The 21,538-nt window shown below is 48.8% G+C and overlaps 1 protein-coding gene across 2 annotated transcripts; it reads right to left on the bottom strand.

Moving 5' to 3' along the window:
• Window positions 1-659: 659 nt before the first annotated feature.
• On the bottom strand, window positions 660-20,726 carry TADA2A (transcriptional adaptor 2A). 2 transcript variants are annotated; one of them, XM_039720872.1, is made up of 15 exons: window positions 20,350-20,722; window positions 19,610-19,716; window positions 19,321-19,380; window positions 18,674-18,765; window positions 17,927-18,084; window positions 16,589-16,677; window positions 15,576-15,648; window positions 10,528-10,591; window positions 9,157-9,200; window positions 8,550-8,660; window positions 7,204-7,275; window positions 6,486-6,618; window positions 5,659-5,702; window positions 3,407-3,480; window positions 660-2,105 (listed from the first exon to the last, which is right to left on the bottom strand). In XM_039720872.1, exons 1-15 carry the CDS (start codon window positions 20,372-20,374, stop codon window positions 1,920-1,922), a joined length of 1,332 nt encoding a protein of 443 aa, XP_039576806.1. In that variant the 5' UTR covers window positions 20,375-20,722; the 3' UTR covers window positions 660-1,919. The 2 variants fall into 2 exon arrangements, 1 of the variants encoding a protein (XP_039576806.1); XR_005628852.1 differs by lacking the exon at window positions 6,486-6,618 and having other exon boundaries at window positions 2,038-2,105; window positions 20,350-20,726.
• Between the last annotated feature and the right edge of the window lie 812 nt (window positions 20,727-21,538).

Below are 21,538 nucleotides of genomic sequence, written 5' to 3'. Positions count from 1 at the left end.
GATGCTTTAATGACAGGCGGATAAGACAGCCCCGGGAAGACTCATTCCGTGCATACCTCAGTGCTGTGACTAAGCCCCGCCGGCTCCCGCGTCACCCGGCCCTGGTGTCACCAATCCTGCAGGTGCCACCAGCCCAAAGTGCCCGTCTCCAGCCTTGCTCCACATTTAATGTTCCACCTCCACCCGGGTGTGTAACTGAGGATCTGCATCCCCCAGCTGTGAGTCTGGAGTGCAGCGAGGGCTGGGGTTCCTCAGCCACAGCAGCAGCCCCCAAAACCAACCCCAGGATGGTTCCAGTGCCCTCGGCCCCTTTGCTGCATTTGGGTGCAAGTCACCTGAAAGGCTGGGCAAAAGAAAGGCAGTTTGGCTGGTAACTGTTAAAAGACAAGTGGGAAAAACATTCCCAAGGTTTTACAGCTTACTGTGCCCTTTCCCTTGGCATCCCCAGTCTTAATTTCTGGACTTTAATCTCCCACACATCGTTTATTACTGCTGCTTTTCTTTAAATAGTAATATTTGCTAGGAAATGCAGTGGCTGCATCCCTAGGGCTGCTGCTGGGGTTTATCTCCTCTCTCCTGGTGAGGAGCTGATGGATATAGATCCAGGCAGCTGTGTGACCTTTACAGTCTCACTCGAGTCTGGGGACGTGGATGTAAGATTGTTTCAAGTCATTTTGATTTTATTACAAACCAAAATACTTCACATTCAATGGCACCTCATGTCCACAGGATAATTACTCTTGGGGAACAAACAGCAACCTCAGATAGGTACTGGTGCAGCTGTAGCTCAGTTAGGCTCTTCCACGAGATCCCAAACTTGGGAGCATCCAACACCCCACCTGCTTTGGCTCCTGCCTTTCCTGTGGGACATTATTCCAGCATTACACCTTAGCAGGAAGCTGTCTGACAAACAATTTACTGTTCAATAAACACACAAGCTGCACCTGCAGAGAACCATCTTCATCATCCAGCTGACTGCCAAATCCCAACGTTTGGTACTGAAGCTCCTGGATCAGCTGATGGGAGGGGGGCTGTGTTGGAGCAGAGACTTGTGGCACCTCCTTGGGTGTGTTGTTGGTAATGTTGAGGGAATAAAACCTCACAAACAGGAGCTTCATGCTCTTCACTCCTTTTTGTGGGAGAACATCAGAGTCCTGAGAGCCTTTTTATTCCTGTTCCCAAAAGCTGCAGTGGCTGTAGCTTCCAGCCTTCCCAAGGAGCAGAAGACTGAAATTGAGGGATTATATTTAACCTGACACCCCCAAATCACGGGGGGAGCGGCTGAAGCTCCTTGGTTTGTGCAGAGCTCTCCTGCTGGGATATGTGCTAATACCACATAAAAGGAACAACTGTTGAGGAGCTTCCCTGCCATGTCCTTTCCCATCCTTTATCACAATTAAGTCAAAAAGACTGGACCACTGCAAGCTCTATTTTTACACCCTCGGGCACGTGCTGTCGCCTCTGAAAGCTGCTGCTGATTTAGGAAGGAACACAAGGAGGGAGGGACTGCATTTCTGTACCCTGTACTGCAAAAAGTGTGACTGTGTCCTTATTCTTTGTCACCATGAGCACAGAGGTACCGTGATCCTCTCTGCAGCCACAGGAGGTGTGAGGAATGAATGCCCATTCACGTTTAAGATCAGCCTATATGGCACATGATCCTTCCCAGCGCTGCGAGGCAGAGGAGTCCTGACAACAGCAGAGTCAAAAGGAGCCCAGACAAATGTCAGCATTCATGCAATTTAACAAAGCTCCCTACTTGTTTTTACAAAAAAAAAAAAAGGAAAAAAAAGCCCCAAAAGGTTTTAAACAAAAGGAAATGTCCTTCATTCAACACTGGTGAAATCTTTCAGCGCTGTCAAAGCGACTTCAAAGCTTCTCCACATGTGCCTGCTCCAGCCAAGCACTGCTGCCTGTCCTCAGGCCTTTGTGATGTACCCTTCTCTGATCAGGAAGTCATAGATTTTCCTGGTTTTGTTCACATCAATCTTGATGAGGGCTCGAGCCTGCGCCAGTCTCAGGCCTCCCTGTTTGTTGCACTCGTTCACTAGAGCAGCTTTATATTCCAAATAGGCTCCAGGGACCAGCCTCACCATCTGACAGAGCTGCAAGACAAAAGGTGAAGTTAATAAACACCAACACTTGTCATGTTCTTCCATTCCCAGGGCCCTGCTGGGGGAGGAGCACGGGGAATGTTTTCCTGAGAACACTTCCAGTGTTTCTTTGCTCGGTGGAGGAACACGGGAATGCTGTTTGGAGCCACAGGTAGGGAGGGGAGGAGCCTGCTGGCTGCTGCTTTCAGAAACACTCTTGATGGAAAAAAATAAAGGAGGAGGATGAAAGCAAGGCCTGGGCTGGAGGAGCACAGCTCTGAGCGTGTCCTGTGTGGGCGCTGCTCCTGCCCAAGCCCGGGAAGCACACATGCCAGACTTGGAAGCAGCAACTGGGCTGGCTGGCCAGGAGCCAGGGAGGGCATCTGGCTGCTAATCCCCTGCAGGCTCGGGCTCTAATACCTTCGACAAAAGCAGCTCCCCCTCCACAAGGCTGGCATGGAAGCTGTGCAGGGAAGGCATTCCGTGGTTGGAAGTTTGGTGAGGAATGGCTCTGCACAGCCCTGGAGCTGTTTGGCTGCACAGCTCCTGCTCAGCTCCCAAATTCCAGCTGCCTTCCAGGAGCACGGCATTGCTCCTGCTGGAGAAACTGTCTGTCTCCTCCCTTTAATAAGGAAATGCTTCATGCTCATTCCTCACGGATAGGAAATTGCAGAATTCCTCAGCCCTCAGACTTTCTGTCTCAGCTGACCAGGAAATCAGATTCCACACACACACTGATGTCCTGCCACCATTATTCCCGTGCTGAATGGAGCAGAAATGCCAGTTCCACACGGAGCCAGGAGCTGACTCCCAATGCTGCCAGCTGCAGCCAAGGGAAACATGCACAGAGGGGAGGCTGAGGTACAGCTGTGCTTCACTGCAACCTGCCTGGGGCAGCCTAAGGACACCTCAGGGCTTGTATTAAGAAATAATAATCTCTTTTTCAACAGTTGTTCACTGAGTTAGAGGACAGGCCTGCACTGGGCTGAAAAACAACCAGTGTTCATTAAGAAAAATTAAGCCCTCTGCTCAGCCCAGGCTCACAGAGCAGGCAGGGAGATGGATGTTGTAACAGCACCCAGTAACACCCTGGTGCTCTGCTCCTCTCTTTGCTAAATCAGCCAGTTTGTGCTGTGTGTGTAGCACAGGGGATCAAGAAGCCAACTGGAAAACCCTGAATGATTTCTGTGAGAAAGGAAGAGCAGTCAGGGCCTGTGACTGAGGTGACATTCACAGCTCCCCAGACGTGGTGTGGGCAGCCCTGTGCAGTGCAGCCACAGTTTGCAGAGAGGATCCTTCCACCCTTTCCTCACCTCCTTCTCCTTCTCGTTGAGCTTCTCGGTGCCCGGCAGGCCGGTGAGGTTCAGCGGGGGGGCACTGCGCCTGCCTGTGGAACGAGGAGGGAAAGCTGCAGAGCTTTGGAGCTGGCAGCTCCTGGGGAGGCAGCTGAACCCACTGGAGCCAAGTGTTTACACACAGGGCTCTTTGGGGCTCAGCAGAAAGCTCTGCTGATGCGACAAAAGGTTGGGTTTTGCAATTTGAAGCTCTGTGAATGTTGCATGAGACTCGTGAGCTGTTGGTTTTTGGGAGGAACTGCAAGACAAAAGCTTTGTGTCAGACTGGCATCAGGCATGACTATGCCAGCTCCAGGGAGGGTGTGCCAGGTGTGCTGAAAACAGCACCTTGTAAGGATGATGAGACTTTTTATTGGTGTGATTAAGCAGCCAATTTCTCTCTGGCATTACTGACAACTTCACGAGGCAGAGTCTTCTTCAAATGCCTATAAATACCATGCAGGTATTGCAAGGCAAATGCAGTTTAGGGATTGATTTTTTTGTCTGTTAGGATGAACAGTTCTGAAGGAATATTTATCACAAGCTCACCTGGTATTTCTCACTTTCACTATTGCTTCTATGTTATTATATAAACAACAGCTATAAAGTTATTATTTACTTTGCTGGACATTACCTGGCACAGCCTAAACTTTCACAAGGGCTGTCTGCTTGCAGGTTTGGCTTTTTTTTTTCCCTAATAGTATCTTTTTGGTTTTTTTTTTTTTTTTTTTTTGCAACTTGCAGAGCTCAGGACAAAGTTGGGTTATTTATTTACACTGGAAAAGTCTCTCAGCCTGTGCTGTGGGCTGCATATTTAGCACTGGTAGAGATAGGTCTCTACCCCAGGATAACTCCCCAAATTTGGTGAAGTGAAGAGACCTTGGGAAATGTGGAAAAAAAAAATTGTTTTTCCAAAGATCCTGCCCTGGCCAGGTCCTGCCCTGGCACTGGGAAGTCTCTGAGTCTCCTGGGCATCTGCAGGAACAGAAGGGATCTGGCTGGGTGTGAGGAGCCCGAGCAGAGGGAGCTGGGGGCTGGGGAGAAGCTGAGTGTGAGTCTGTGGGAGGTGTAAAGGAAGTTCCTTCTCAGCACTGCTCCCTCTTCCCATGGCATGGGGCCACTGTGCTAGGAGGGACATGCCAGAACTCAGTTTTACTCTTTTATAAACCCAGAAAATACCACACACACAAACTACATTAAATAAAACATATCAAGGCTGCAAAGTCAAGAGCTTAGAATCTAGAAGTGAAGCATTAATTTGCCCTCTTGTATATTCAGAGTGATGCAGCCTTTAATTAGAGCCACGTGGCAGCTCTTCCTCAGCATCCCTGGGCAGGATGTTTGCTTAATTAGCAACTCTATGGTATTTTGTTTGGGTTTTGTTCCACATGTGATGCTGCTTGTAAACACTGTGAGCTATCACAGCTCCACAGGCAACACAATCCCCATCCTGGGACTCTGGAACCTTGACTAGAAAGGAAGTTCATCATTCCCTCATTCCAGACCTTCAGCTGGAAGGCACTGTCCTCCCTCCACGGACTCTGAGATACACAAAGCTGGTTTCTTCTCCAAAATACCAGATCCTAGCAATCACCAAACAGGTTCAGAACAGTCTGTAGTGCCCTGAGTCACTGCTTGGGATCCTGACCCAAATTTACCAGGAAGAAATGAGGAGGAGCATATAAACCCAGTGTCCACCTCTGAGAGGTTTAATTCAAGTGGTTTAACAGCATCCCCATAAAAGCTGGGTGTAGGGACAGAGCCAAAGCCATTTTCCCTGGAACATTTAACAACCTTGTAGTAAAACTTTATCCCAGTCTCAGTCACCCCATGACCTCAACAAATGGGGTGGGAATTTATTCAAGTCTTGTTCATGAGGACCTTGACTGACCCCTGAATCTGTCCTCACTGGGCACTGAAAGGAGAAGGGGTCCTCTTGGTGGAAAAAACCCTGATTTGTGCTTACACATTGTGAAAATTATTTTCTTTCCTGCCCTGCTAATGCAGCTTTAGGATGGGTTTTGACCTCTAGTCAGAAAAATCTAGAAATTCAGCAAAAAATCCTGCAGGATATGTGAGTGGAATGACTTGCAGATTGGTGTGATGTTGACTTAAGCAGTGCTTAACCGTGAGGCTGCAGGACTGACAGTTTGGCACTCGAGAAGAAGAGTCAGAAAAAGGCTGTCAGAGAGATAGTGCTGGATTTTTGGCAGACATCATCTAACACTTACCTGTAGTTGAAGGAACTGGTACCGTGGGAGTCAGGCCAGAATCACTGAAAAGAAAGGAAATTTTCAAATTGCTTTCATGTTTTTTTTTAAGAATAACTACATGTGTTGGCCCTGAAAGTGCTTCTTCCACAACTTGTAATAATTATACAATTCAACTTGCATAACCCAGGCCCCGACTAGGAGTCAACAGGATTTATAAATATTTAGTGTTCCCACATTGAAAAATATGGCTGAAACCTGTTAAAAAACCTAACAAAGAAATGTGGAGGGGCACACAATTAAAAATCCAGTGGAGACTGAGTGGGGAAATTCCAAACCATCTCCTGCACACAGGATGCACTTCCTTTATGTTTGCTCCTTAAATCCAAGTGCTCGTGCAGGGTGATGACACATTAATAATGCTGCTACATCTAAAATCATCTGAAATATTTCAGGCATTAGCTGTGCCCTCATTAATATCCATAAAGAGCTCATTTCCCTCTGTGACTTTACGAACAGCAGCTCAGTTCCTGAAATGTAAATTTGAGAAAACTGAGGGGTTTGAGTCCCTCCTTTGCCTGCACTCATTACTGCTGTCACCCACTATTCTGCCCTTCTCAATTCTGCAGGCTGCTCCTAAACTGGGAATGGATTTGTTACCATCAGGCAGGAAGATGTGCTGGATGCAAAGTGAACCACAGGATCCCAGGAAGGTCTGGCCTGGAAGGGACCTTGGAGCTCATCGCGTCCCACCTCCCAGTGGAGCAGGCTGCTCCAAAGCCCATCCCAGCTGGATGGGGCCCTGCCAGGCTGGGGCAGCTCCCTGGGCACCCCGTGGCAGTGCTTACATGTCTGCCTGGCGGCTGAGCCACTGCTGGCAGGCGCTGCTGTCCTGGATGTACTGCAGCACCTCGGAGAGCATCGTGCGCTTCAGCCGCTCCTCGTCGCGGCTCTTCTTCAGGTGGTCGTAGGTGCGGGCACCTGGGGCACACACACAGCCTGCCTCACCACCTGCCCCACCCAAACACTCCACACTGCCCTTCCCCTGCTTCAGGAGATGTGGGAAGGGCTCTGCCTCTGGCCCAGCCTCTGCTGTTCTCCCTCCTTGGCACCAGAAGGGATCAGATCCCACCCTGCACCCTTCGCCCTGTTAGTTTCAGGACAAAACCAAACAAAACCAAGTCCTAATTCCAGGATAGACCAGGCCATTTTGTTATGTGGAGGTCTTAGGCCTCTCTCCAGATATCACACGTGTCAACAGGCAGTGAAAGTGTCCCCAGATAAAGCCCTGAGACCACTGTGCTGTGACATAAATATTTCTAAATGAAGCTTTTGCAAAGTGCTGCCCAGAGCAGAGCTGTGTTAGACACTGTGATCTCCATGCTGATGGCTCAGATCAGCTCCAAACCAGCCCAGCTGGACTGTGCATCATTGCTGAAGCCTTGCTCAGCTCCAGAGCCTCTCTGAACTAAGTGCCTTTTTATTCAACACATCCTGAATGTTGTAAAATCATCCTTCCCTTCCTTGATGGATGGGAATGGGCTGAATAATGCATCAGGTACTTACTGCAGAAATTGGTGATTCCTGCTGCTCTGTATTCCTGGAGTCTCTTTATTTCCCTGCGCAGCTCAAATTCCACTGTTGGACCCCACGAGGTGGCAGGAGAAAAAACCAAAAAAGCAAAAGTGGGTCAGTGGGGTGGACTGGGAATGTGGCTCTTTGTTATCTGCCTGCACAGGTCAGCTCTGAACACACAAACCACAGCCAGGGTTAAGCTCCCTGCACAAGTTCTCAGTATCTCTCTGTCCCCATGCTCCTTGGTCACAGATTTCAGCTGGTTTCTAGAATTTCTGTGCTCTGAAAAGGCATTTTCTCTTCATGCTTTGATAGTCCCTTTGCCATGCCCTAGACAAGGCAAATTACAATAATGTGGGATTTCTAGAAGGCATTTCAATAGCTTTGAGGAACTGCTCCAGCCAGGCTCCTTATACATCAAATATTCTCTTGGAACTATGATTTTCCTAGCTGGACCTTCCAAAATTTTTCCTTGCAGACAATTTTTTCCCTGCAGTCAGTAAGATGAAATTATGAAATGTTTCTTTTGCTCAGAGATATTTCCTGTCTGTTGCTTTCATCAGCTGCCTTCCAGCACTGCTCAGTTTTACAGGGAGCAAGTTTCCTTGTGAATTTATTTCCTGCTGACCTGTGTAGTGCCTGTCCCTGACTGCCAGGTTCACCTGAGGATCTGCAGCCACTACAACAACAAAACCAGGCTCCAGGAGCAGCACTCCCATGCAGGACTCATGACTTTGCAGGATCATGCTCTTGGTATTTCACACTGGCTGTCCTGAAAACACGGGCACAACTTCGTAAATGCTTTGTTCTTTCTAATGAGCAACAACTGTCCCAGTTTAAGTCACAGAATGAAGCAGGATGTGGTGACTGGGACTGGAATCTGCCTAAATGCAGGCTATGGGATGATTCAGGGATGGAACAATGCCTCTCCCCTAAGGTAAGGACATAATGACCACTGCACTATGTAATTATGTGACATTAAATACTTTAACGTGTGTCTTTCAAAGAATTCACTTTGCTGCCAGCTCCCAATCTCTCCACACACACATAATATAGGGATTTTATTCTTCCCCTGATAGAGAGTCCCAGTAAATAAACAGTGCTCTTTAGATAAAAAAATATTACCTCTAACATGTGACCAGAATGTTCAGTCAGCTGTGAACTCAAACAAAGAGCTCGGACACAGTTTTGTGGAAAAAACCCACTGTCTGCTCATTCAACACACCAAACCACAAATGTATTTGTTTTGCTGAGGTGGTTAGAAGGGGAGGAGGAGGAAAAGCACCCCGTGCCCTGCGGGAGAGGGCAGTGAGCAGGGGCTGCAGTCCCTGACTCACGCGCGTGGCTCTCGATGAACTTGTCGTGCTCCACGGGCCCCAGGATCCGGGCAAACCTCCTCATGGTCTCGTAGAGCTCCTGCACCTCCTTGGGGTAGCGCCTTTCCAGAACTGCAGGGGCAAAGTGCCACGTGTCAGCACTGCTGCTGCCAGCAGAGAACATCCCTGGGGGGGCTGCTGCGAGCCCCAGCCTCGGGGCTGCCTAAAAATCCACATTTTGGTGCCACAGCTACAAACTGCTGAGCAAAAAAGTTCCAGCCCTTAAAGTCCTTAAGGCACTTAAGGCGTAAAGGGTGATATTTAAATGTTGTTCAGTCATTTCTCACAAGAGTGAGGTGCACTTAAAAGGCCTGGGTTTCACCTTCCCCCTTTTCCCCACTCAGCAGAGCCCAAAGTGCTTCTGAAGAGCAATTCTGAGGCAGTAACTAAAACCCTGGGCTGGGAGCAGTTAGAACCAGACGGCTGGAAACAGCTGGGGCAGGAAATCTGCTGGAATTTGGAACATCTGAACATGTTCCAGTATGAACAAACCACACTGGTGACCTGGAAGTGGTGAATATGTGAAGTTTTGCCACTTTGAAGTCAAGCAGTTACACCTGATACTCACTCTGAAATTTTCTGAGGTTGATCAGGCCATGATCTCTTATAATTCTGGAAATGAAAGAAAATTATATTAATAAAGGCCATTACTTCTGCATTGCCTCACAAACACAAAGGCTTCAGAAGAAACTTTGATTTAGACCATCAGAGGAGTCTAAAACTAAACATGAATGAAATTTCCATAAGCCCTGGGCTGGCTGGAATGGAAACATGATGCAGTGTGTCTTTAATCAGGGTAAATTCTGGACAGTGGTGTGCATTAGCACTGAGCACAAAGGGAGCTGCAATCACTTTAAAGGTTGGAAATTGCTTCTTTAGGCACAGATTTCACATTTACAGCACCTTATAACTTGTCCTTCCAAAATCAGAGGTAATGAATGTCTCATAAACATAATTTCCAGCTTCAGAGAGAGACAAAGCACAGGGCAGAGCTGGACTGTAAATGCCACCACTGGCACAGGAGAAAGGCATTTTTCCATGGCAGCCTGGGTTTTAAAGGGGTGATGGAGGTAACTCTGGGCTTGAACTGCTCCTGCTGGATCAGGGAAGGAGCAGAGGGAAAGAGGTGCCTGCTAAATCCTGTGTCGCCAGTGGGAGCAGTGCCACGTGCCCAGTGCTCCCTGGTGACTCCACTTTGGCAAACAAGATACCACAGAGCTGGGCTGTCAGGGTCAGCTCAGAACTTGCTCTGTAAAACCCATGACATTTCCTCTGCTGGGCACAAACCCTTCCTGTCCCGTGCAGAGTCACCTCTCTGACAGTGACATCAGGGACTTTTGCGTCATTTTCCAGATTTTTGTCCCAACCTGCTGTTGAAACTTCACAAAACCTGACACTGGTGTAACCACAAGAGTTATGGAGAGCCCTGCAGCACTTTCCTTCAGCATGACAAGATTAATCATTGTGGAAATTACACCACATAAATACTTTTATTTATGAATTATAAAGAACCAGGTCAATCCTTCCTGTCACTCAGCAGAACTTTTATGAAAAGGACTTGAGCAGCCTCACTTCAAATCACTAATCCTTCCAGTATGGAGTAATCCAGCAAGATATAATTTTAAATATTGAACAAAGTACTTCAAAGTTATAATAAAACTTAATTTAATTAATAGATTGAGTCATTCTAGAACACTGTCAAATGAGCTGAATAAATTATTCAAGCCCACGTCAGCAATTGAGTTATCTTCAGTGTGGAAAACTAACTTAGGGACCACTAGGATTTAAAAATAATGATGCAAATATTTCTGGGGAAAAAGTGGGGGTCCAGCAATCAGTCCCAGTCTGGCAGGATTTTTCTGAAGCAGGAAATGAATGATGTGTAATCCATCAGCATTGCACAGGGAAGGGAAAACTCAGTGGCTGCTTCAAAACTCACTTTTTCCGTCTCTGTCTTTCCTTTAACCTGGAATGATAGATATCTACAACTGCAATCTTCAGAGCTGCAAAACACAAAGATTAAAGAATTCATAAGCAATCGCTGCAGCAGGCTGGATTTCAAGCTTTTATGTTCACATGAGGCTGAAATGGTCACTGCTTTGCTTTGGTTTAAAAATCCTGAGGCAATTTTACAGGGGCATTAACTCAGCGCATCCTTGCTGCCTGGGGAAGGTTTCCTTTGCTTCCTCCTGCCAAATTCATCACTGTGAGTACACCCATGCCAACAAGAACCTGGGCATGGGTGTACTCACAAGGTCCTGAGAGCTCCTCTCCTCTTCCTTCTTGGACTGTTCTGCTATCAGCAAATATTTGTTCCTTCACACATGCAATAGCCAAGTTTTCCTTCTTCCCAGAAAAGATTTAAGGAGCTGAGGTGTCATCTTTGGGCACAGATGTTTGCCCAGAACAGGGAACTCCAAAAAGCAGACACAGTTCTGACTGTGAGGACTCAAAGCAGCCTTTGCTACAGTTGTTAAAGACATCTGGAAGATTCCAGCTTGTTAACTTCCAAACTTATCTGTCTGCCAGGAGAACAAAGAACAGTTCAGGACAATGTGAAGAAGCCCAGGAAAAAGCCATGCTCATTAGAAATCACATCCTTCCCAAAATCAAACCTGTCTGCAGCCTGGCTGAGCCACTCACAGAGCCTGCAGCTCCTTTTGCCTGCAGCCATTAGCTTAATAAACTTTTTTTTGGGTAAATTCTTGGAAGACAACATAAAGAGACACCTATCACCTTCCCTTCCCTTGCTCTGTTAGATATCACACAAATTGTAGGTCATTAAATGAGTGTAGAAGTGATTTTTAATGTTTTTTTTTTTTTAATTTATGTTAATAATTTCCATGTGCTCTCAGAAGGAAGAGGCTCAAGGCTTGGCAGTGCTTTGGAGGCTGTGACACAACAACCAGATTTTGGAAAAAGGGGAACTGGGGTGGCCCAAGGGGGGCAGAACCCAGGATCCATTTCTCTCTGGAATTACACAAAAAGAGCAAAACTGATAGTGGCAGTTTATCGATTGTACTCTCAGATTAATAATTAATAATGCAATTAAGAAGTGTGGTTCTGTGTCTGTCTTAAATATGCATGTAGGTGTAAAGAGCAGGAAGCCCCCAGCCTCTGGGAAATTCATCCCTGCATCCCTCTGGGTAATCAAATTTCATACAGACAGGGACAAAGGCCAAAGGCTGTGGGGATTCAGGAGCTTGATCCCAACAAAAAACCCTTCAGTTTGTCCCAAATTGCTCTGACATTAATCTAGGAGTAAAGGATTCTGTGTGAGCTAGGAGGGGTGCTGCAATATTCCTCCTTGTTTTTCCAAATTTCTTGCATTTTCCGGCATCATTGTGTATTTTCACAGTGAGGGATTTAAGTTTCCTAATTTAAGAACAAGCAGAGACAGCAAATTCTCCTTCGTGCTAAAATGTGGGGATGAGAAATTGGGAATGCAGCAAGTTAAACATGAATGAAATCCATTAGGAAAGGCTGGAATTGGAGCCAATTTACGGAAAATATTTTTGTAGTTTTGAAACCCTCTGCAAGCTCAGCCAACTTGTTATTTTCTGGGGTTTGTGTGGGCAGAACTTAATAAGTACATGCAGAAACTGCACTGGAGAACCTCTATAAATATCACAAGTAATTATGCACCTCTAACCACGGAGTTTTGATGCTTTCACCTGGGTGCACAATATTCTAAAGAAATGATGATCAGGAACAAATGAAGGGAAAAAATGGAGCTTCTGCTCCCAGTGAAATTAGTATTTGCTGCCACATGCCCTTCTGGAGGGGCTTTTGTTTCTAAGAGGCAGATTCAGCCAGGACAGGCGATTACCAAAGCTGGGATGCATGAATAACTCTGACTACTCCAGTGCCACACACTGCATGGAAATGAGAGAGGATGCTGGGGGAATGAGAATGAGAAAGATCTGCTGTGCTTTCCCTGGGATCTGCAGGAGGCAGCTGTTGGTGCTGCTGCTGTGAGATAATCCAAGCTGACCCCGTGCTCAGTGCCCACTCTGATAAGGCTCTGATAAGGCTCTGAAGGCTCCACTGATAGGCAGCAATTCAAGGCTCCTTCCTCCACTCCAAAAAAAAAAAATCCCAAATATTTTGGTTTCTCCAGAGTGTGTCCAAAACAGTTTCTTTGCTTTTCATTCCCCTCCAGCCTCACTTGGTGTGCAGGGAAGTTTGTGGAACGCTAATGAGTGAGAGCTTTGTTCCATGGACAGAACCTGCCCTGGCAGCTAATGGGAAGAATGCAAACTAACCCCAGTAAACAGCCTGTGGGACCAGTGTGTGCTGGGCTGGGGACAAGCTGAGGGGCTGCACTCCAAATTCAGCCACCCTGGAGCACAGCAGGAGCCATGGCAAGCCCTCTCTGCCTCTGGAGCAAGGCAGAGCTCCCACAGCAGAGCAAACTCTGTGTTCTGTCAGGAAGGACATGGGCTGCCTTGCAGCTTAACTTCAAATTTCCCTATTTCCACTCACTTCCAAATCTGTGGTTTCAGCAATTACTTTGCAGTGTTAGAAGTGAAAAATCATTTACATGAGAAGGGGGGAAAAAAAGCTGGGAAAAAGATAAATTACCAACGTTCTAATTCAGCCTGATGAAAACTTGTAGTTCATGAAATATTCAAGCACTGTGGGCTGAATTAGGCTTGTAACTGGTTGGTGCTTTTGATCTGTCCATTATGTTTTTGTGTAACTGCAATATATATTTGCATGCCCTTACTGTACTGCCAGCACTGAACAAAAGAGAACAATTCCAGAATTTAACTGGAATAGGAGAGATTTCATACAAATTTTTGCCATCTCACTAATACCAAGAAGTGACAGAATGATGTCTGTGACCTCCTGGGAGGTGGGGAGAGCTGGGGAGGCAGCAGGTACAGGTTCTGTGATACTCATAAAAGCTGCCTGGAGCCTTCCCACCTTGTAATAAATAGCATTTTCTTGTGGGAATACCAAGAACTCATTTAGAGTGACATGGAAATCTGACAGATAAAATACATGAGATAAAGCTTTAAATATAAATATCATATAAAAGATATACATCAGAAAACAGAGGTCAAGCAGCTCAGATGCAGACTCCTTAAAAAATAATTTTTACAAAATATTTCAGAAAACAATGTGGGAGAAAGGGAAGAAGGGGGAATTCCACTCCAGTGGAAGCACAAATATTCCTGTGGGATGTGCAGCACTGAGCTCTGGTGCACCAAGAGAAGGAAAGAGAGACCACAGAAATTGGACTGGGGTGTTGCAGGGCCCAGCCTGAGTGACTTGCAGAAAATGCAACGTGAAAGTCATTTTCACAAATTAATCTTGAACCCAGTGAGGTTTAACGTGTGGCAGGAAAACAAACTGAGGATTTTCTTCCCCACCTGAGCCTTAGCCTTGGCTGTGAGGCCCCGTTTGGGTTTCTCGGGGTTATGAAATGTGTTCAACCCCCGGGTCACATTTTTGTCACATTTTTGTCACATTTTCACCTTCACAGCAGGCTGTCTCCCAGCCCCCTCTGCCCATCCCAAAGCACAAAGCTCCTTGAACCACCCCAGCTCTCAAGAGCCCCTTTTGAGCCATTTCCTGCCCCTGGGCTCCTGCAGTTGGGCTGCAAAATTCTCTCAAGCAAAGTGGGCAGCTCTAAAACTGCAGCACAGGGAGGATGTGGCTCCTTCCTTTTTTTTTTTGTAGAAAACCACAGAATTGAAAGATCTCACTCCAAATTCTTCAGAAAAGAATTGCTGCTCTCCCCAAGGAGAAGGAAAGAAGCTGGCTGGACCCTGGGGTTCATTTTTGCTTTCCCTCTCACGTGGGCAGATCTGGGCCAGCTGTGGGGAGGCAGAACCAGAGCTGCTGGGCTGAGAGATCCAAAATGCAGCTGCACAAGCCCTGCCAGGCAGTGTGCACACTGCAAACGCCTGCCATCCCTCGCCCAGCACTGGAGACAACTGAAGGATGGAGCAGAGAGCACCCAATGAAATTACTGGGCAGAAACATTGGGCAGATGGGGGGGAAGTATTTTTTCACACAACACATAATGCAATTGTGAACTCCTAATTGGATTGTGGAAGTGCCTGCTGCAGGATGTGCAGGAGCACAAGCAGACCCAGCTCCAGAGAGCTCCTGGAGGGTGGGAGCTGGCAGGAGGGCAGGAGGAAGGGGAGTGCTGCAAAGCCCCTGAGTCTGAACGTGGATCTGCCATTCATGTGCACAAGTGGGAGATTATTTGGCTTTTTCAGTTCACCAGGACCCAGAATAGGATGAAACAGCAGAGAGCTGGCAGGAGGAGTCCCTGCCATGGGCTCAAGCCAGTCCCCCCTCAGTAAAAGCTGAAAGGGGCTGACACAGACTCAGAACTGCCCTGAGACAGGGCAGTTTGCATTCCTAAAGCTCCTGTGTGCTCTGCTCAACTTCAAACTGGCTTCTTTAACTCTGCCAAGACTGTCTGCATGTAACAAGGATTTGTCTGTCTCCAAGGGATGCAAAGGCTTTAGCTGAGAACTGCCTGACACAGATGGCAGAATTCTGAGGCATAAACACAGGACTCTTAAACCCTGTGAGTACTTACAAACGTGGGGAAAAGCAGGATCTCTTCCTCTCTGTGGATTAAAATGTCACTTTAGTAATTCCTGTTATTTCATGTGATTAAGGCAGCATGCTCACAGAAACTCAGAGCAGGAACTGGGCTCACAAAATCATCCCCACACTAAAAAGGAAGTTGTCACACACAGATGATGCTACTCTAACTCAGGGCATGCTGAACATGAGAAAAATCACACAGCTTTGAGTCCAACACTTCTAATGTGTTTCACATACACTGCACACCTCCCTGCTGCTGCATTAACACCTACCCTGATGGATTTAATGCATTAAAACCCCAAACATGAAACCCCATACATTAAAGTGTATGTTCCCAATAGAAGCAGACCCAATGAAAAGCTGCACAGGCATCTGAGAGTTTTCAGACTGGGTACAAAATATGGCACTTACCATGCAGAATGTCTGAATCATCTTCTACAAAATCAATATCTCTCAAATCCCACTCAGCATAGTTGTCAAACTCCTGTTCAGAGGTGATTAATACATTGTCACTAACGAGCACTAAATACTGCCCTCAGGTTTCAGGACATGCAGAAGGACGGGGACAGAGATGTTTACTCAGACACAGGGCAGGAGGCTCCATCCCTGAGCAACAAACAGCCCAGGGCAGCTTTACCTGGAGGAAATGTGAGTGAATGCAGCCCCAAGGCTGCAGCTGGAGCAGGATGTTGTGACAGGACAGTGGGAATGAGCCAGGCCATGACTCCCTGACTGGGATGGAAATCAGGATGTCCTGAGCTGGGAGGGACTCAAACCTCACCAATGCAGCTCCTGGCCTGGCTCAGGACACCCCCATGTGCCTGGGAGCCTTGGGTGGCATTTCTGGGTGCTGATTCTGCTCAGAGGTCCAACCCCAAGGCCCCGTGGGGCTGAGCTCGTTCCTGCATGGGCAGGGCAGGCCCTGGGCCCTCCTCCATGCCCAAAGCAAGGAGAGCAGTGCAGGACTCCCAGGGGATGCCTGGAGCAGTGTGTGTGCTCCCCCAGGCAGGTGACAGTGCTGAACCGATCCTGTGGCCCAGCAGCCAATTCCCAGCGCCCAGCAGGGCCCCCTGGCCGGACAGATGGACAGATGGACACGTGGACACCTGGTGGCAGCAGCACGTCCTGCAGCCCCTGCTCCTGCCCTGCCTCTGCAGGCCACCAGCGCCACCTCGGGCACCGAGGCCCTCATTAACGCAGAGCTTTAATCACCAACATCTCCCCTCGGGAGGGAGGATCAGAGGGCAGCTCCCTGCTCCTCGTGGGATAACCTCAATGTGACCACAGGACCAAGGGCAGCCTCAGCCCTGTGCCCTCCTCTGATGCTTTACATGAGCAGCAAGCACAGGCAGGGCAAACAGGGCTGTGTGAGCTGAGCTTGCAGAGCAGCAAATTGACAATAATGGGAGGAGAGTCTTTCTTACCTCAACAAAGTCAGCTCTGGCTGGCATGTACCCAGCCATGTCCCTGGAGAGCAAGGAGTCAAAGGTGGGCCGTGGGGGATCATCAGCAGCTGCAAAAAAACAAATGTTTTCAGCTGCTGAGTAGGGCTTGAGATCTTCTTTTAAGGATCTGTAAGTGTTTATTTTGCAGGAAAAGTGGGAATAATTAGTTGAAGAAAAATACCCTGATTGGGCTTTTATTCAGTGTTATAGTCAGAAAAGACAGTTCATCCAGAGAAAAATGCAGCAATCTGAGATCTTCGTAGTATTCTCAAGATTCAAACATAAATTCAAGGTAATACACAGGTAATAAAATCTAAACTTTGCATTTTGGAGCTCAGCATCCCCCTCTAAACCTGCAGTTCCCTGGGGCTCAGCGTGCAGGTTCCTTTAGTTAATAGCAACAGGAGTGTTAAATCTGCCTTCTTCTGGGGGCCATTGGCAGGGCTGCAGTGAAAGGCAGAGAATTCCCAGTTTTTACAGCACTTCCCAGCTGAGGAGCTCGGTGTTTCACAGCCAATAACAGCCTGAGCTCACAGGGCACCCTGCAGGAGCTCAGCTTTGTGTGTCCCACGGCACAGATAAAGCAGGCTGAGGCACAGGGAGTTTGTCTTGGCCCAGGGCACATAAAAATATCAATAACAGCCAGGGACAGAACCAAAATTGCCCAGTTCCCACTGTTTAGCTGTAAGCACTTTACTGGGAAATGCAAAGCTCCAGACAGCCAGCAACTGCCTCACCAGGGAGGCTGGGGAGCTCTGGAATGAGCAGCTGCCAGACTGGGGGAATGCTAAAGATGTGAAATGCAAGGAAAACTGAGAATTTGTGAACTTGCTGCAGACTTTTTTAACAGGCAGTTTTCAAGGGAGAGGTGTGAAATCAGCATAGCTGAAAGGAGTGATTTTCTGACAAATTAAATCAGCAGTCAGGCCTGGGACACAGTGTGCACACAGAAATGTGCACAGGAGCAGAGGGAGTGCCTGAAGGCACAAATCCCTTTGCTGTGCAGGCTGAGCAGCAATCCATCCTCAGGGACACACCTGAAGGAGCTTTGGGGTGGGCTGTAATCCAGTGGATAAAACATCCAGAACTTCTGCTGGGGTGATTTCTGTGTGCTCTGGCTGTGGAGGAATTGTGCTTTTGAGTCTCTGAGTTTGTGTCAGACCCTGTTTATTGCCTTCCCATGGAACTGGTGTGATACAGCCAGGAATGAACCCAGTGTGGGGAGAAGCCTGCTCCTGACATTCCCCAGGTTATCCCTCTGGGAATGAAGGCAGACAGGAGCTGTGCTGTCCTTGCCAGAGCTGCTGGGATACTCACAGTGGAAGGGAATGGCTGTCTCGTGGTGCTGAGCCTCCTCTGCCTGCTTCAGGTTCAGCAGGGTGGAGGCAAACAGGGGGTTGTTGATAAAGTGTTTCATGTAGTGCTTCTCACACTCCTCCTTGGATTTGGTGCACATCTGGTTGGCCACGTCCTGCCTGGAGTGGGGAGAGGGGGAGGCTTCGTGTGAACAACACAGAAATGTTGGGTTTTTAAAAATTTCTTTAAGTTAAAAAATTTTTTTTAAAGTTTTTTTTTTCCCAGTGGGGAAAGGTAACTTTGGACAAGAGATTGGCTGTGTGCAGAGAGCTGGCCTGTGATGGTGCCTGAACTCACTCTCAGCACCAACACTCACATATTGGTGCTAGGGAATATTTTTGGGTGCCCATGAACAATGAAATTCACTGTTTTCACATGGGAAACCCTCTGGCTGATGGAATGTGCCACATCTTTAACAGGCTTGAAATTTACTGATGTTATCTGAGAGCTTTTTACACATTTTACTGACTCCAGGTAATGGCAAACTCTGTAACCAGTCATCAATCCTACTTCTGACAGCACTGTGCACCTAAGAACTCTCAGCTCTGCTTCTGTGAATTCTGGGGTTCTGAACTTTAAACACAACTATTTTTAATAAAGTCATTGAACAGTCCATGGGCACTGAGGGATTCAACAGTGAGATCCAGGGAAAAGAAAGGAAAAACTGCTCATTGCTGACTGAAACTGGCTGAACCACAGAACTCTCACCAGTTCCCAAAGCCACAGTCCATCACAGCTTCCAGGAGAGACATCTCCTCCTGAGCTGTCCAGTTGGGATCCAGGACAGGGAAGTCAGATGTCTGCAGAAGCAAAAAGAACAAACTGTGATCCTGTGCTCCACCCCCCCTCAGAAAGGGCAAAGAAGTTCTGAAGCACAGGGTGACACAGGAGATAATTCTGCTTTAAACTCCCACAAAACCTGATTGAATAATTATTGGATTACTTAGGGCATCAACCACAGCAAATACTGGCACATGTTGTGTGTCCCAGCTGCAATTGCACAATGTTGTACCATGAAGCACAGTAAAATTACTGAAGACTTTAAGAATTATTAATTTGGATGAAGAAACAGCCTAGAGAAACAGAAGCCAATGTGCCTGGTTAAAGGACTGTCAGTCTAGTGAGGTGCACTGTGCTACCCAGGCACAAGAAAAAGATGCAGCTGCAAATGACTCCACTACTCCACTCTGTTCCAGCTGGATAATTTCCTTTTTTTAATAGTTTAAAACCTCTGAATCACAGAACTGCATCACTTAACCTGTCAGTGTAATAGGAGTGAGCAAGGGTCCCTCACTCACTCCTGGGAAGCTGTGAGAGCCCAGGACTGAGCAGGGCTATCCAAAAGGAATATTTACCATTATCTCGTAAGTGTGATCACTTTGGTGCTTCTTGTACTCAAATCCTCGGGTGAAACACTGCAGAACAAAAGACCAGAGCTGTGTTACTTCTGCCCAGAAAAGATTTTCACTGGTTCCTTTTTTAACTCCCATTCTCTGCCCTTGTCTCAGTGCTCCACCCTCCAGCCCCGTTGGTCCTTTCCCTGTCCCCGAGCAAGCAGGGGTGCTGGGGAGGGCAGTGCTGGCTGTGGGGGCCCTGGCTGGCTCCCTCAGGGCTGCTGGCTCCCTCAGGGCTGCTGGCACTCACCTGCAGGCACAGCAGGAAGGGAGGGGGCCCACACTCAGCACACTTCACGTAGGGCTCTGTCAGGTACGAGGAGCAGCCGCGGCACGGGGGCTTGTCAAAAGGGTCACCTGGGGAAAGCAGAGGAAAGCTCCTGTCACAGCCTGTCCTCAGCACTGCCTGGCAGCCCCTCAAGCCCCCCTGCCCAGCCCCTGCAGCTGGTGGCTCCTGTGGGCCCAGCTCAGGATGCTCTGTGGTTCTAAGGATTTCAGTGGTGCAACAGAATTGACAGGAATGTCAGGTTGTGATGCTGCAAACCCAGAGAGAGCAGGGCTGGATTGGAGAATTGGGAAGAAATCCTTGCCTGGGAGGGGGGGCAGGCCCTGGCTCAGGTGCCCAGGGTCCTGGAAGTGTCCCAGGCCAGGCTGGATGGGGCTTGGAGCAGCCTGGGACATGGCAAGTGTCCCTGTCCATGGCAGGGGTGGAATGGGATGGGCTTTAAGATTTCTTCCAAACCAAACCGTGGTTCTGTGATCCTGATTTTTTCCAAGAAAATGGATTTGAGCCAGCTCAATTACAAGTAGAGAAAAATCAGACAGAACTCACACTGAATCATTTGTGTGAGCACTAAACCACACCCCCAAAGTGGCACATTTACACACTTTTTGAACACTTTCAGGGATGGTGACTCCAAAATCCCACTGCTCGAAGAAACCCTTGCACCATCAGCTTTTTCCTGAGCTGATTTATCTGGTGGCACTTACTGCTGAAGGAGGCCAGGCGCTCCATCCCTGCCTGGGGCTGGCTGAGCTCCCTGGGGTGAAACCCGGCTGGCCCAAGCACCAGGAGAGAGAGCCTGGTCCCAAACTGTGGATCCCAAAGGGAATTCTGCCTCCCCACAGCCCTCGTGGGTGTGATCCTCCCAGGATGTCCTGAGCAGCACGCAGAAGGGCTTCAGCAGCCTTCAGACCCCATTCCACACGGATCAGAGCCCCCGCTCTGGCTGTGGGGAGAAATCCAACAGGGAGATGTGGGGTGATGGGGGTGCAACCCCAAAGGGAGGGTTTCAGGGGAATGGATGTGTCAGCTGTTGTGCAAGGAAGTGCTCTGTGCTTCCCAGAAACACCTCCCTCCCATATCCCACTGCTCCTATCCCAGTTCTCAATCCCCCACATTCCAATCCCCACTCCCCATATCCCATTCTCCCATATCTCAGTCCCTGCTCCCCCACATCCCAATTTCCATTTCCCCATATTCCACTTCCCATATCCCCATTCCCATCCCCAATCCCTTTCCCATCCCCATACCCGATTCCCATTCCCATGTCCCCATCCCCATTCCCATATCCCCATGTCCCCATGTCCCTTTTCCCATATCCCCATTCCCATCCCCATTCCCATGTCCCCACCGCCCCTGGCGGGCCCTGAGGGCACCGAGCGGGGCCGGGCCGAGCGGGACGGGACCGGGGCCGAGCGGGGCCGCTCCGGGGGTTTGCGGTCACACCAGGGCACCGCAGAGCCCCTGCCAGCCTGGGGTCCCGCGGGGAACAGCCCTCTGACCGCCCTAGAGAGCCCCCTTGCCACGGCCACCGGGGCAGCTTCCCCCGGCTCCTGACGGCGTTCGGCCTTCCCGCCAGCTCTTGAGGTGGCGAAGGGGTGATTTTCACGGGGAAGGGCTCCCGGGGCTCTGTGCTTGGCCTTGGGAAGCAGGGACGGGAGGAGCTGGCCCTGCTGCTGGGGACTGGAGCAGATAAAACAGAGAATCCCGAGCGGTTTGGGGGGAAGGAGCCTCCAGCACCACCCGGTGCCGCCCCTGCCGTGGCACCGACCCTTCTGCTGCCCCAGCTGCTCCGAGCCCGTCCAGCCTGGCCTGGGCACTGCCAGCCGTGTGGAAGCTGTGCCAGGGCCTGCCCACCCTCACAGGGCAGATATTCCATCCAGCCCTTTCCCAGCA

This window comes from Passer montanus, unplaced genomic scaffold (assembly GCF_014805655.1).
Source record: "Passer montanus isolate IOZ18808 unplaced genomic scaffold, ASM1480565v1 scaffold44, whole genome shotgun sequence".
NCBI lineage: Eukaryota > Metazoa > Chordata > Aves > Passeriformes > Passeridae > Passer > Passer montanus.
The sequence above is the reverse complement of the archived record's forward strand: the minus strand, read 5'-3'. Positions and strand labels throughout refer to the sequence as shown.